This window comes from Erpetoichthys calabaricus, chromosome 4 (assembly GCF_900747795.2).
Source record: "Erpetoichthys calabaricus chromosome 4, fErpCal1.3, whole genome shotgun sequence".
Classification (NCBI taxonomy): Eukaryota; Metazoa; Chordata; class Cladistia; order Polypteriformes; family Polypteridae; genus Erpetoichthys; species Erpetoichthys calabaricus.
The window spans coordinates 180,967,511-180,981,505 of record NC_041397.2 but is presented as its reverse complement, the minus strand read 5'-3'; the positions used below and the strand labels follow the sequence as shown (position 1 = coordinate 180,981,505).

Sequence of the window (13,995 nt, the reverse complement as noted above, 5' to 3'; positions counted from 1 at the left end):
CAAAAATAAAAAAAGTGAAAAAAGTATCGTGCATACTGTACAGTGATCCCTTGCTATATCGCGCTTCGCCTTTCGCGGCTTCACTCTATGTAAGCATATTTAAATATATATCGCGGATTTTTTGCTGGTTCGCGGATTTCTGAGGACAATGGGTCTTTTAATTTCTGGTACATGCTTCCTCAGTTGGTTTGCCCAGTTGATTTCATACAACGGACGCTATTGGCAGATGGCTGAGAAGCTACCCAACTTACTTTTTTCTCTCTCTCTCTTGCGCTGACTTTCTCTGATCCTGACGTAGGGGGTGTGAGCAGGGGGGCTGTTCGCACACCTAGACGATACGGACGCTCGTCTAAAAATGCTGAAAGATTATCTTCACTTTGCTACCTTCTGTGTGCAGCTGCTTCGTGAAGCGACATGCTGCATGGTGCTTCGCATACTTAAAAGCTCAAAGGACACGTATTGATTTTTCACTGTTTGTTCTTCTCTGTCTCTCTCTCTCTCTCTCCCCGCTCCTGACGGAGGGGGTGTGAGCTGCCGCCTTCAACAGCTTTGTGCCGAGGTGCTTCGCATACTTAAAAGAAAAACAGCCCTATTGATTTGTTTGCTTTCCTCTCTGTTTCTGACAGTCTGTGCTCCTGATGCGCACTCCTTTGAAGAGGAAGATATGTTTGCATTCTTTTAATTGTGAGACAGAACTGTCATCTCTGTCTTGTCATGGAGCACAGTTTAAACTTTTGAAAAAGAGACAAATGTTTGTTTGCAGTGTTTGAATAACGTTCCTGTCTCTCTACAACCTCCTGTGTTTCTGCGCAAATCTGTGACCCAAGCATGACAATATAAAAATAACCATATAAACATATGGTTTCTACTTCGCGGATTTTCTCATTTCGTGGGTGGCTCTGGAACGCAACCCCCGCGATGGAGGAGGGATTACTGTACTTCTTTAGTAACCTTGGACTAATAATAAGACTTGGAACAGAGACATCTGTCAAATCATACTTGACAGTGGGGAATAATATCAATGTTTTGTGCCATGGGTAAATTCACTATCAGTGTGAAATTTTTTGACCAGTTGCTTTCATTCCTGCTGGACAAGTCCATCAAGAGTGGTGGCCTCACCGCACCCCCTCAACCCATAATGCATCGGCCTGTTTTAACATTCTGCAAGACATGCAACATGTTTAAGTTTACTTTTGTCTGCATTAATGACAACACTCTTCATAAAAGATTCCTAATGAATGTGAAAATAGTTGGCAAAAACAAATTCAGTGTTCCAAGTTGAATAGATACACAACTTTAAGGGTTTGGATTGTTCAAACTGAACAGTCTGTTTGGTGTATTCAAAGATGTATTTTGCCAAACTATTGTGTAACTAACTGATGCACAAAGGGTCCTTACCGTGCTTAACCCATCTGAGTAACTGCAACACTTGAAACAAATGATACTTTTTGTGCACAATTTTCAAATTGGAAATGTGTATTTTTTTTCCCCAACAGGTCCATTTCATAATACTCTGATATTAAAAAAAAGAGATACGTCTCTGGTGTCTTACTACCATCTGATTTCTCCATTACTTTCACTATTTCTTTACGGACTTGTGAGGTTCCTTGTTGAACCCTTTGCTTGACAATGCACCATTTCATTCTGGGACTGGTTCTTTACATATGAAACTGGTTCTTTGTGCTTTGAGAAACTTCCTAATATGTACAAAAAAATAATCTTCAGCATGTGGTAGGCTACCTAGCAAGACACTAACAGAGCAAGAAAACCTGAACTTAGTCCGAGTTACTGTACATATGCAGCAAACGTCCTTTTAAAATCAGGAACCCACTGATATTTCACAAATCTGTTACCATCTATTCATGGTTATTTACTGTATGGATCATGTTACAGATGTAAATAAATATAAAAGTTCTTTCTGGAACCTTCATGTGAATGGGTCTTTTGGGAAACCAAAAATGGTTCCCTTGAGGCATCGCTTGGAAGAGCCACTTTGGCACCTTTATTTTTAAGTGTGTATTTTAAAGGCCAACAGCTAAATCAAAGGTCTAATATTTGCCAAGATAATAAATCATTGAGTTAATGTAATGAAAGTTGTGACACCAAAAACTGTTGTTACTCCTGCTAAGAGAAACAGTAAATAAACAAATACAGTAGGTGATAAAAGCTCATATCACTTCAAAAGCAACAACATTATGAGTATATTAGGGGGCTAGAATAGAAAATGACAAGGTATACACATGAAAACTCCTCTTTGTCCATTTAAAGGAATAAAAAATATTGTGTAGCACAAGGACTGGAAAAATATGAACACTGTCACTACTGTTAACACATGAAAAACACCCCCAGTAGTCCTAATTATATTAACTATATTTATAAAAATATACACAGACATGCCACAACTGTTACTCATTTAACTATGAAGTTTGCTTCAAAGTACAACATTTCTCTTATTTCATAACAACTTTTGACCATGCACATATGACAGCTGTTAAATCTCAAATGGTTGCTACACATGGCATATAATTTTACCTTAACTGGGCGCTAGCAAGGTCAACTTTAATAGTCCTTGTTTGTCTTCCAGTTACTTTCAGAACTGCATCTTCTATTTTGCACTTTAACTGATCCAGGCCTTGTCCATGAAGAGCAGATACTGCCACAGCATTTGGATCAGGTGATTGATAACTGGAACAAGCATAATAAAACAGGACACAGGTAATGGAAAAAACCCTCTATACAGATAAATAAGTATATAATGAAGACATAAATCACTACTTTACTATTGCCGTAATTACCTCTTAATCAGGTCAGTTTTATTATGAACTTCAACAATTGAATCTAACAGGTGACTTGGAAGTCGTAGATTCTGGAGAACTTTTAATACTTCCACCTTTTGGTTTAAAGTCTCAGGATGGCTGATATCTCTGATATGAATGATAAGATCCTGAATTAAAATAAATAGATATCAGTAAGTTTTAATAAATACACGTCTTATAAGTTGAACTAGTAAAATGTTTATATTTCATGTGTCATTTGCAAATAAAAAAGTAAAAGGTGAAAGTTAAAATAAAAAAAAATTGGAAATGATTTAGCCATTGACCTTTTACCATGTTTTTTCAATGTGTGTATTATAGAATTTTACTAGCTTTGTCACCCAGCTTCCTAAGTCAATGGGCCTGAGTTATAGTGCCAAGGTTTAATCGAATGTATCACAACTACTTACTTATGTAACAGAGTGCTCTTCTGTATACAATGTATATTTTTTCCCTTTTTTAACCAGGGGCTAATATTATTAGGTCACTGGTGCTCCTTACTCTTGAAATGCTACATACAATTGCATATACAGTGCATCCGGAAAGTATTCACAGCGCATCACTTTTTCCACATTTGTTATGTTATAGCCTTATTCCAAAATGGATTAAATTCATTTTTTTTCCTCAGAATTCTACACACAACACCCCATAATGACAACGTGAAAAAAGTTTACTTGAGATTTTTGCAAATTTATTAAAAATTACAAAACTGAGAAAGCACATGTACATAAGTATTCACAGCCTTTGCCATGAAGCTCAAAATTGACCTCCGGTGCATCCTGTTTCCCCTGATCATCCTTGAGATGTTTCTGCAGCTTAATTGGAGTCCACCTGTGGTAAATTCAGTTGATTGGACATGATTTGGAAAGGCACACACCTGTCTATATAAGATCCCACAGTTGACAGTTCATGTCAGAGCACAAACCAAGCATGAAGTCAAAGGAATTGTCTGTAGACCTCTGAGACAGGATTGCCTCGAGGCACAAATCTGGGGAAGGTTACAGAAAAAATTCTGCTGCTTTGAAGGTCCCAATGAGCACAGTGGCCTCCATCATCCGTAAGTGGAAGAAGTTTGAAACCACCAGGACTCTACCTAGAGCTGGCCGGCCATCTAAACTGAGCGATCAGGGGAGAAGGGCCTTAGTCAGGGAGGTGACCAAGAACCCGATGGTCACTCTGTCAGAGCTCCAGAGGTCCTCTGTGGAGAGAGGAGAACCTTCCAGAAGGACAACCATCTCTGCAGCAATCCACCAATCAGGCCTGTATGGTAGAGTGGCCAGACGGAAGCCACTTCTTAGTAAAAGGCACCTGGCAGCCCGCCTGGATTTTGCCAAAAGGCACTTGAAGGACTCTCAGACCATGGGAAAGAAAATTCTGTGGTGTGATGAGACAAAGATTGAACTCTTTGGTGTGAATGCCAGGCGTCACGTTTGGAGGAAACCAGGCACCGCTCATCACCAGGACAACACCATCCCTACAGTGAAGCATGGTGGTGGCAGCATCATGCTGTGGGGATGTTTTTCAGCGGCAGGGACTGGGAGACTAGTCAGGATAAAGGGAAAGATGACTGCAGCAACGTACAGAGACATCCTGGATGAAAACCTGCTCCAGAGCGCTCTTGACCTCAGACTGGGGTGACGGTTCACCTTTCAGCAGGACATCGACCCTAAGCACATAGCCAAGATATCAAAGGAGTGGCTTCAGGACAACTCTGTGAATGTCCTTGAGTGGCCCAGCCACAGCCCAGACTTGAATCCGATTGAACATCTCTGGAGAGATCTTAAAATGGCTGTGCACCGGCGCTTCCCATCCAACCTGATGGAGCTTGAGAGGTCCTGCAAAAAGGAATGGGTGAAACTGGCCAAGGATAGGTGTGCCAAGCTTGTGGCATCATATTCAAAAAGACTTGAGGCTGTAATTGCTGCCAAAGGTGCATCGACAAAGTATTGAGCAAAGGCTGTGAATACTTATTATGTACATGTGATTTCTCAGTTTTTTTATTTTTAATAAACTTGCAAAAACCTCAAGTAAACTTTTTTCACGTTGTCATTATGGGGTGTTGTGTGCAGAATTCTGAGGAAAAAAATGAATTTAATCCATTTTGGAATAAGGCTGCAACATAACAGAATGCGGAAAAAGTAATGTGCTGTGAATACTTTCCAGGTGCACTGTAAGTGCCCTCTAGAGCTTCGGGGGAGGCAATGCTCCTTCCCATGTAGAGGTGTCCCAGCCAGGTAAGGGCCCCAGCCATTTGCCACAATATATACATATGTATATATAAGCTGGTGACCCACAGAAACTTGTCTTCTGATTGGGTTGTGACTTTAGGTCTGCCAGATCTCTTCCTATCAGAGTTTACTCCAGTTTCCAATTGCCTTTGGATTGTACAGGACACCGTATTCACCAACACTGATTTATTTTTTTTTGCAAATTTCTCTAAATGTAAGGTTTATACTTCTAAGGGTAAGACACTTTTAAGACATTCAGAGGGTTTTGAAGTAATCAACACAAGTTGGGACACTTGTGCAAATTGTTTGCTTCAACTTCCAAGGCTTAATTTACTTTAATTGCTGCAGAACATCTGTAGATTGTAACCTAGTAGTTCTTCCCTGAAGAAGGTAATATTTTGATGTTTCCTTTTTTCAGTTTCTGCTAACCTAAGCTTTAAATTGAAACCTTTGGCAGTTTCTGTTTACATTTTCACCATTTTTGGTCATATCAACTTATTGATTACATGAAGAAAAATTGGAAAAGCTTAAGTGTTTTAAAACTTTTGCCTGGTTGTGTAAATGATCTCTTAAAAGATAGAGATTCAAGCAGGTAACTATTTGTGGGAATTCCAAAAGGAACAATGGCTTTGTTTATATTCACATCATCTGATCTGTCATATTAATTATTGATTTTTCCGTTCTTATGGTGACTGAGAGTTGGTATAAAGTTAGAACAAATAATTTAATAGTACTTCAAGCATTCTTGTTCAATTAAGAAAAACTATTCACACTTAAATTTTTAATACTGTAAAATAGCAATTGTTTAATTAAAAAATAAGCTGAAAATATATATTCAAGACCCAGCCCGTCTTTCACTTTATAGGTGGTGCAATTTTAAAAAAAGTCAGTATCTCTGCATTGAAATTCTGTTAATTAACTAAAGCAGATGTTTGGTTTTTTTTTAAACTTTTAAAAACAAGACCACTGGATCCTGGAAATGCTATTTTTTCTCAGGGTACAGTTGTAAATAGTGCAGGAGGTTTTGAAAAGCTCTGTTTTCACATTACTAACTTGCTGTGCTAGTATTTTTGGATAGTTTTTGATAGTTTCTTTAAATGTAAGAATGAGGCTGCCCTTTAAGCTTTAGTAGTAGTTAGAAAGTGTAGGGAAGTACATCCTTGGACTGTATGTTCAGCCAGCATGCATGATGTAGCCATTCACTGGGCCCAGGAACAACATGGTTATGTAATGCAGTATGGTACAGGCCTTCACTCTTCAATCTTTTCATCTTCAGACTAGCAAAACAAAGAGTATTTTTACAATTTAAACAATCCACATTTTTTTATGTAAATTTTTCTTTTTTGGCTATGTCAATGTTTCCTACAAAAGGACAGTTCTGCCAAGTCATTTTTCAGAAATAAATAATTTACAGAATGTTTGTTTAGAGATTAACAGCAATGCTCTTATTCTTTTTACAAGCATGGATAAAAGACATGATCAGTTAGCATAGGTGCTGCAGTCTACACTGCTATGTCTTGCTCTGAATCTTTATCTGCATTACTTTTCTATCAGGATTTATCTCTGACTTGCTAATTAAACTACATTTAGTGTTACCTGCTGTGTACTGTTGGTTGTTGACCTCTTTTGAATGTAAAAAATAATTTTGTCATTTAATTTTACAAATGTGTATTAGTCAATTGATCTAACACTCTCAACAAATGCAGGAATCATTTCCTAGAGTCGTGTCCCCACTGCTTAATATGTAAACGCCACTGACTAACAACAGACAACATGGGTACGGGCTACTTTTAAGTGTGCCTGTTACGATGCCTGTTGGCATCACAAGTCAAACTCAATGACTGCAGACACAGCTGCTACACAGTTTGAGTTTGTATCTCCTTTCAATTTACAGCCGATTATATTTTTGAGATTTACTGATGATGGACTGATCTCAGCAGCACTGATAACTCCAAAATATTGTTTTATTTAAGGGAATAATGAGGTTAATTCAACATAATTAACCAGAAAATAAATATCACCAGTAAGTGTATCATTTGTTATGATTTTTTGATAGTATCAAGTTCTTCTTTTGGAACATTCACTGTGGTGAAGTGGTAGCACTGTTGCCTTACAGTAAGTAGATTTGGGTACGCGTCCTGGGTCCTCCTTGCGTAGTGTTTGTATATGTTTCCACCCACTATCCAAAGACATTCATGTTAGGTGAATTAATGATGCTAAATTAGCCCGGGTGTGTATGTGTGTGGTTGCCCTGCCCTACAAAAGTGGTCTGAATTAAGCAGGTTAGAATTTGACATGACATTATTCCTTATATGTTCCACAGCTAACTGATGCTGCCCCTCATTAACACGATCAGCTCAGTATGGGCATTACAGTCACACATTTGGCAGTATAAAGGCACTGATAGTGATCTGCAGCACACCAGGCTAAGTACAGAACTGACAACAAGTGTAAAAAAAAGGTTTCTAATAAACTAATTAAGCAGAATATAGAGTGCAATGCTAAAGTGAAACTTACAGAATGGGCCACATCCTCTAAAGTGGCAGAGAAAGAGTCTATTAGCTGGTGAGGAAGTTGAGACAGGAATCCAATGGTGTCAACAAACAAGACTGTCATATGCTTTGGAAGAACACCAGGATGGACAGTAACATCAAGAGTGGCAAAAAGTTGGTTTCGAGGATGTAGCTTCATGTCACCAGTGAGAGACTTAATTAGAGTAGTCTTTCCTGTAAAAATTTAAAGAGTGATTACCTTTTGTACATTTAAAAAGCACTCAGAATTAATATCTTCTCTGGTAATATTTATAAAAAGATCATACCTGGAATGTATTATAAGCAACAACCAAGTGGCTATCTTTTGCTTATAGCAGCAAAAACAACACAGACGCACATTTTGTCATATTTAGAAAAAAGGTTTTATAAGTAAATAGTTGTAGTGCACACTCAGTCAACCAATGTATTACTCTTCAATCGCTGTTGCACAAAGGACCAGTCTTGTAGACTCCCATGTAACAAACAACAATAACAATAAACATGAATGAAATTAACACAAAACATTACAATAGCCAGGGTTTGTCTTATCAACCAAAAGGAAGACACAGCTGTCCCATTGTTCATTCTTATCAAAGTTGTAATTTTGTCAAAATGTATTTTAGTTTGGAAAAGTATCTGATAATGAAGACTTTCTCAATGTTTCTACTAAATTATAGCAATGGTTTCTCCTCTCGGACAACAATCATTAAGTACTGTACTTTGACCGAATGCCAAAGAGACTAAAAAGGCGAGACAACGCAGATGGCAATTAATTCACCTACTACTCTAGTAACTGTCAGGTTAACTTAGCTGGCTAATTCACTGAATATACTGTAGTTTATTAGTTTTGAAACATCTAATGGCATGCAGAAAAGCATGCTGTTGAATCTACAATAATAAAAGGCAAAGCCCTCACTGACTGACTGACTCATCACTAATTCTCCAACTTCCCGTGTAGGTGGAAGGCTGAAATTTGGCAGGCTCATTCCTTACAGCTTACTTACAAAAGTTAGGCAGGTTTCATTTCGAAATTCAAAGCGTAATGGTCATAACTGGAACATATTTTTTGTCCATACACTGTAATGGAGGAGGCGGAGTCACGTATCGCGTCATCACGCCTCCTACGTAATCACGTGAACTAAAAACAAGGAAGAGATTTACAGCACGAGTCACACGCGGGAACGAAGGTAAATGACGTTAATTTTTGACTGTCTTTTAATACTGTGTAAGCATACATATTAACACATGTGCAATTAAACGTGTGCATTTACGGGGTGATTTCTCAGGCTTAAAAGCTCACCTTTTATCAAACGCGGGAACAAAGGTAACTGACGTTGTTCACTGTCTTTTAATACTGTGTAACCATACATATTAACACGTGCAATTAAACGTGTGCATTTACGGGGTGATTTCTCACGCTTAAAAGCTCGCCTTTTACTAAAAAGGTAAATGCAAAACTATTTTCAATCAGTTTATTGAAACGCTCCCGTTAAGGATTGCAATAACATATTCGCGAGATAAAAGAACGAAGTTGGGGGAAATGGAGGAAGAGCCGGAAACAGCGAACAGCAAAAAATTAATTAAACAATTGAGAACGGAGCGAGTGAAGCATACAAGCATGTTCATAAGGGAAACAAAGCACGGTGTAAAACCTAAGTTTAAATTAAGTTTATAGAAACGCTCCCGCTGCGGATTGCAATAACATATTCGCGAGATAAAAGTTTAATGAGAAGACACGAGGTATAAACGAACCACACGCCGTGGCGCAACGTTAGGGGCAACAGTTTCAACCATTCTATGATCTGCTTCTCGCAACTGAAAGACGGCACATGGCGGATGTTAGCCGACTTGCTGACCGCAACGTTAGGGGCTTCAACTATGGCGCTGATGCCACATCTCAGTGCCAACACTTTGCAGACTCTACTTAAAAGACACGCCCTCCTCACTGGACAGTTAAAAAGACCAATCAAACTAACGATGACATCAAGTATTACCCAATCAAAAGTAGGAAAGGAGGCATCTTCATAAAATGCGTGTGGGATGATTTGCATGACACGCTGCTTTAAAAAAAAATGATAAAAAAAATACGGGATAAATCCCGTCCAGTATTGATTCAAAACGGGACGCGCAATTTCATTCTCAAACGCGGCACGATTCCGTATTTTAAAGGACGGGTGGCAACCCTACAGTGCCAGGTAACCACCCATACAATCAGATTGTGATTCAGACTAGGAATGCAATGAATGTAATTACCCCGATCTACATACAAGGCGAAAGTCTTGCAACATTCAAAGATGATGGTTTGGGATAATTAGTACTTATTAAGTACACCATGGCACATAAAAGAGCTTATGAAGCCTTGAACCGAAAAAAGCAAGATCTCAGAGATCGTAAAAAAAAAAAAAAGGAGGTAATGTCGTTTTACTCGCTGTACATTTTAGTCAAACATTACCAGTTATTCCACGAGGGAGACCAGCAGATGAACTCAACGCGTGTTTAAAATCCATGCTTCTCCCACGCTCGGTTATATGTCGCGTGTTCTCGGGTAGGTACACCAAAAAATGTATACATTTAAGCATGTAATGGGCAAACAAAAAATGAGGTATACCCGAAGGCACTGCAGTAGTACTCAATGTAACTTTACTTCTTAAATGTTAATGTTTTACTGTTTAATAATTTATACGCTTCTTATATATTGTTCAAATTCTTTTATCAAAATACCAGTGACAGCGCAATGCACGATAACATGGAGTGAATACACCATACGCATCTGCCCACGGCCGCCCTGGTGTGCACAGATAGGAGTTGATTCTAAAATAAAATAAACATAAAAAGAGTAATACAATCATCACCCATAAAGCGGATAGCAGACGTGACGTATTATATGTGTACCACATTTCAAGTCAATAGGTGAAACGGTTTGCAAGCTACAGGTGATTTAAAATCCTGGACAGACCAACGAAAAGCCACGGTAGCAAATTATAGAAGAAGATTTTACTGTTTAATAATTTATATTTATATGAAATGTGCTTCTTATATATTACTTCATATTCTCATATGATAATGATGTTAATGTTGTTTATATTGATTTCTATGTTATTGTAAGTGCATCTATGTGTGTATATGTATGTATGTATGTATATATATATAAAAAATATATATATAAAAAATATATGTGTATATGTATATATAATATATCTGTATATGTGTGTATATGTGTGTGTATATGTGTATATGTATATATATATGACAGCAACACTCATAACAATGACAACACAATTACATTGACAATCATGTTACGTTATTTTTAAAATGTTTCCTTTACTTTTTCATAACCTCTTTAACACACTACTTCTCCGCTGCGAAGCGCGGGTATTTTGCTAGTGTAGGATAAAATAGTGGGATAAGGAGCAGCAAATACATATAAATACTGGCCTATAAAATCTAAATTGTGTATTGGGTATCATTTTACAAATTGTTCTATTTAAGCCCCAAGTTGTTTCCCAACCTTGTTTCCCAATTCTGAAACATTTTCCCAATTCTGAAACATTTTCCAGCAAGAAAATTTACATGGAATGAAAGTGAAAATATATTCAATTAGTTGTGAACTACAGTAGATCAGTTAACTGTAACAGCAAACAAAAAATGAGCCTGTGATTTCAAAATAAAGCTTGTTCTCTTCCTGCAAGAAACTAAATACGCATGTTGTATTTATGATACCCACAACTGTAATTAATCCAGAGGGCACGGCATAATCAAGGAAGGTAAAATAGTTTTAAAGTAAGTGGCTCCAGGTAAAATTTCGATTTTAGACTACCTGACTTGCAGACCTGTGTAAACTGGGAGCATCACTTTCTCTGCACTGACCCTTAACACAGACACACCACAGTGTAGTCTGCCAAGCCCAATTCTGTATTATTTGTTCTGAATGTGTGGCCAGACTTGGCTCCATCTCCATCATTAAATCTGATGGTCACCATCATAGGCCTGGATCACCAACAATGATGAGAGTTCCAGGATGGTGCCAAAACAAAAATCTCATAATGTTACCAAAATTAAGTGAGCATTTGTAATTTTTTCGAGTGAACACAACAAAACACACTTTGGCTAATGCCAAGAAAGGCCACCATCACTTCTACTACCACAGATGTCTGAAAGCAGCTCACATTTCTCCATCTCTTTTCTCTAAGTTCAATAGGTACACAGTAATCATGCCCTGATATGGCACCTGCTCAGCTCAAGGTTGTAAAGCACTGCAGAGAATTGTGAAGACAGTGCCCAGCTGCATTCTGTTCAGGACATGAAGGGTATGTACTGTATAACACATTCTGCCTTAACTCTTTGAGGGCTGAATATTTTTTTGGCAGCTGGCATTACTGTGCAGTAGAGTATCTGTCAGCCCCCTAAGCTGTCTTCACGCAGGCACTGTCTGCTGGAGCTAAAGGCAGATCTGGTGAAAGAACGAAGCGAATGCGCAAAGCAAAATACACTGTGGACAATGTTTTGTGGACTCTGACTTATTGGACTACGATTTTGATGCAAGTGATCTGGAGATGGAAAATGAAAGTGATGTATCAGCATCAGCTGATTGGTCCCCAGCTGATCATACTCCTGAACGCATTTGTGTAGCGGCATGCAGCTGTGTGAAGAAACTCCCTATATGTCAACACCCGCCTCAAAAGAGTTAAAAAGGCAAAAAGCATTAGTAAAGATATCAGCTATCTTGCACAGCTGTCTTTTTCAGTCCTCCCTTCTATCTATTCTAGCATATGTTGTAGGAACATTCACAGCTACACTAGTAGACTCGGGGACAGTTTTCATTCACAAGTTGTAAGGTTACTGAAAAGCCAGTCATAATAACAAACACTACAAATGGTCCTGCATGTATATAGTGTATACATATATAATGTATACATGTTGCTGTCTATGTATGCTGATAATTATTTGTTTATTTATGTAGATCCAAGCACAGAGATCATGAGTTTACATCCTAGGTCCTCCCAGTGTGGAGAAAGCTTTGAATAGTGACAAAAGTGCTATATAAATGTAAAGAATTATTATTATTATTTGTTACACACATCTGTTTGTATGTCCTTTACTTGGTATTTTATCCCTGTCTCTATTCTGAGGAGACATTCAAGTAAGAACTTCATTGTACTATGTTCACATGACAGAAAATGTGAAACTGAAGTACCACAACCTCCTTTTTCAATTTAATACAATATTTTCATAACAAACACTAACATATTTTTAATATGATGGATTACGAAATAGATAACAATATTGTTCATCTGCTCTTAGTGTCACATTAATTATCAATGTATCATGAAATGAACAAGGAATACAGTCGTGCACTGATTTATGGCCAACCGAGTTGAGGCTATTCATACTTGTGACCGACAGCAATAGAAAATAATGGGTAATAATGGTCTAGAATTTGCTTAAACCAACTGTTACACAATACAAAGGCTGTATGACTTTTATTTATTATTGCTGCAGTGCTGCCAGTCATAGAATTATACACTTTGCATAAAAGCAGTGAGAGAAGTGGTGGTAGAGCTGCAAAGGTAGCAGTCTGTCCGCTGTCTGCTTTTCTGTACTGATGCTGCAACCAACAAATGGCCACTAAGTAGAAATAAGTAAAATATATATGCACTACCGGTCAAAAGTATTAGAACACCCCAGTTTTAATGGAAATGCACACAGTTGAATGTCTTAATGTTTCATGAAATAAAGGCACAGAAGAAATAAACAATGGCAAATAAAAAAATAAGTGAAGGAATCATTAAGTGTACAGCATTTTATTCAAATTTTTGATTAATCAAAGTAGCCACCTTTTGCTAATATAACAGCCAAACTGTGGTAACCCTTTTGATTCAGCATGCCAGTCACTCTGTGCAAGTCACCAACTCTGCCTCCAGCAAAAGAACCCCCTTTGACAGTTGGTGTCACACACTGAGGAACCATCCTTTCACCAACTCAACAGCGTACAAACACCCTACATGATGAACTAAAGATTTCAAATTTTGATTCATTGGTCCATAAGACTTCCTTTCAGTCTGCAGTAGTCCACAATCAGTATTTCAAGGACCTATTTTCTACAGAATGGCTTTCTTGTTGCCATTCATACTGTCAAACCTGCAGCACAAAGTCTTCTCTTCACAGTAGAAATGGAGACTTTCTTTTTATCAACCACTGTTATGCTGTGCTTGAAGCAGTTCTTGAAGCTGTTGTGTTGTTAGGCACTTATCGTGCAAGCTGGAGACCCTCAGAAACTTGTCTTCTCAATGGGTTGTGTCTTTGGGTCTGCCAGATCTCTTCCTATCAGAGTTTCTTGCAGTTTCCAATTGCCTTTGGAATGTCTAAGACACCGTACTCACTGACACTTCGATATTTTCTGCTATTTCTCCAAATGAAATGCCT

At 38.0% G+C, this 13,995-nt stretch overlaps 1 protein-coding gene across 1 annotated transcript in view; it reads right to left on the bottom strand.

Annotated features, from left to right (window-relative positions):
- The window catches only part of gtpbp6 (GTP binding protein 6 (putative)), a 57,296-nt gene that overhangs the window by 1,313 nt on the left and 41,988 nt on the right, over positions 1–13,995 (bottom strand). The window contains exons 7-9 of the mRNA XM_028799999.2: positions 7,559–7,767; positions 2,796–2,944; positions 2,533–2,685 (exon numbers count right to left, since the gene is read on the bottom strand). Coding sequence (XP_028655832.2) covers positions 2,533–2,685; positions 2,796–2,944; positions 7,559–7,767 — 511 coding nt within the window. The remainder of the gene's footprint in view (positions 1–2,532; positions 2,686–2,795; positions 2,945–7,558; positions 7,768–13,995) is intronic.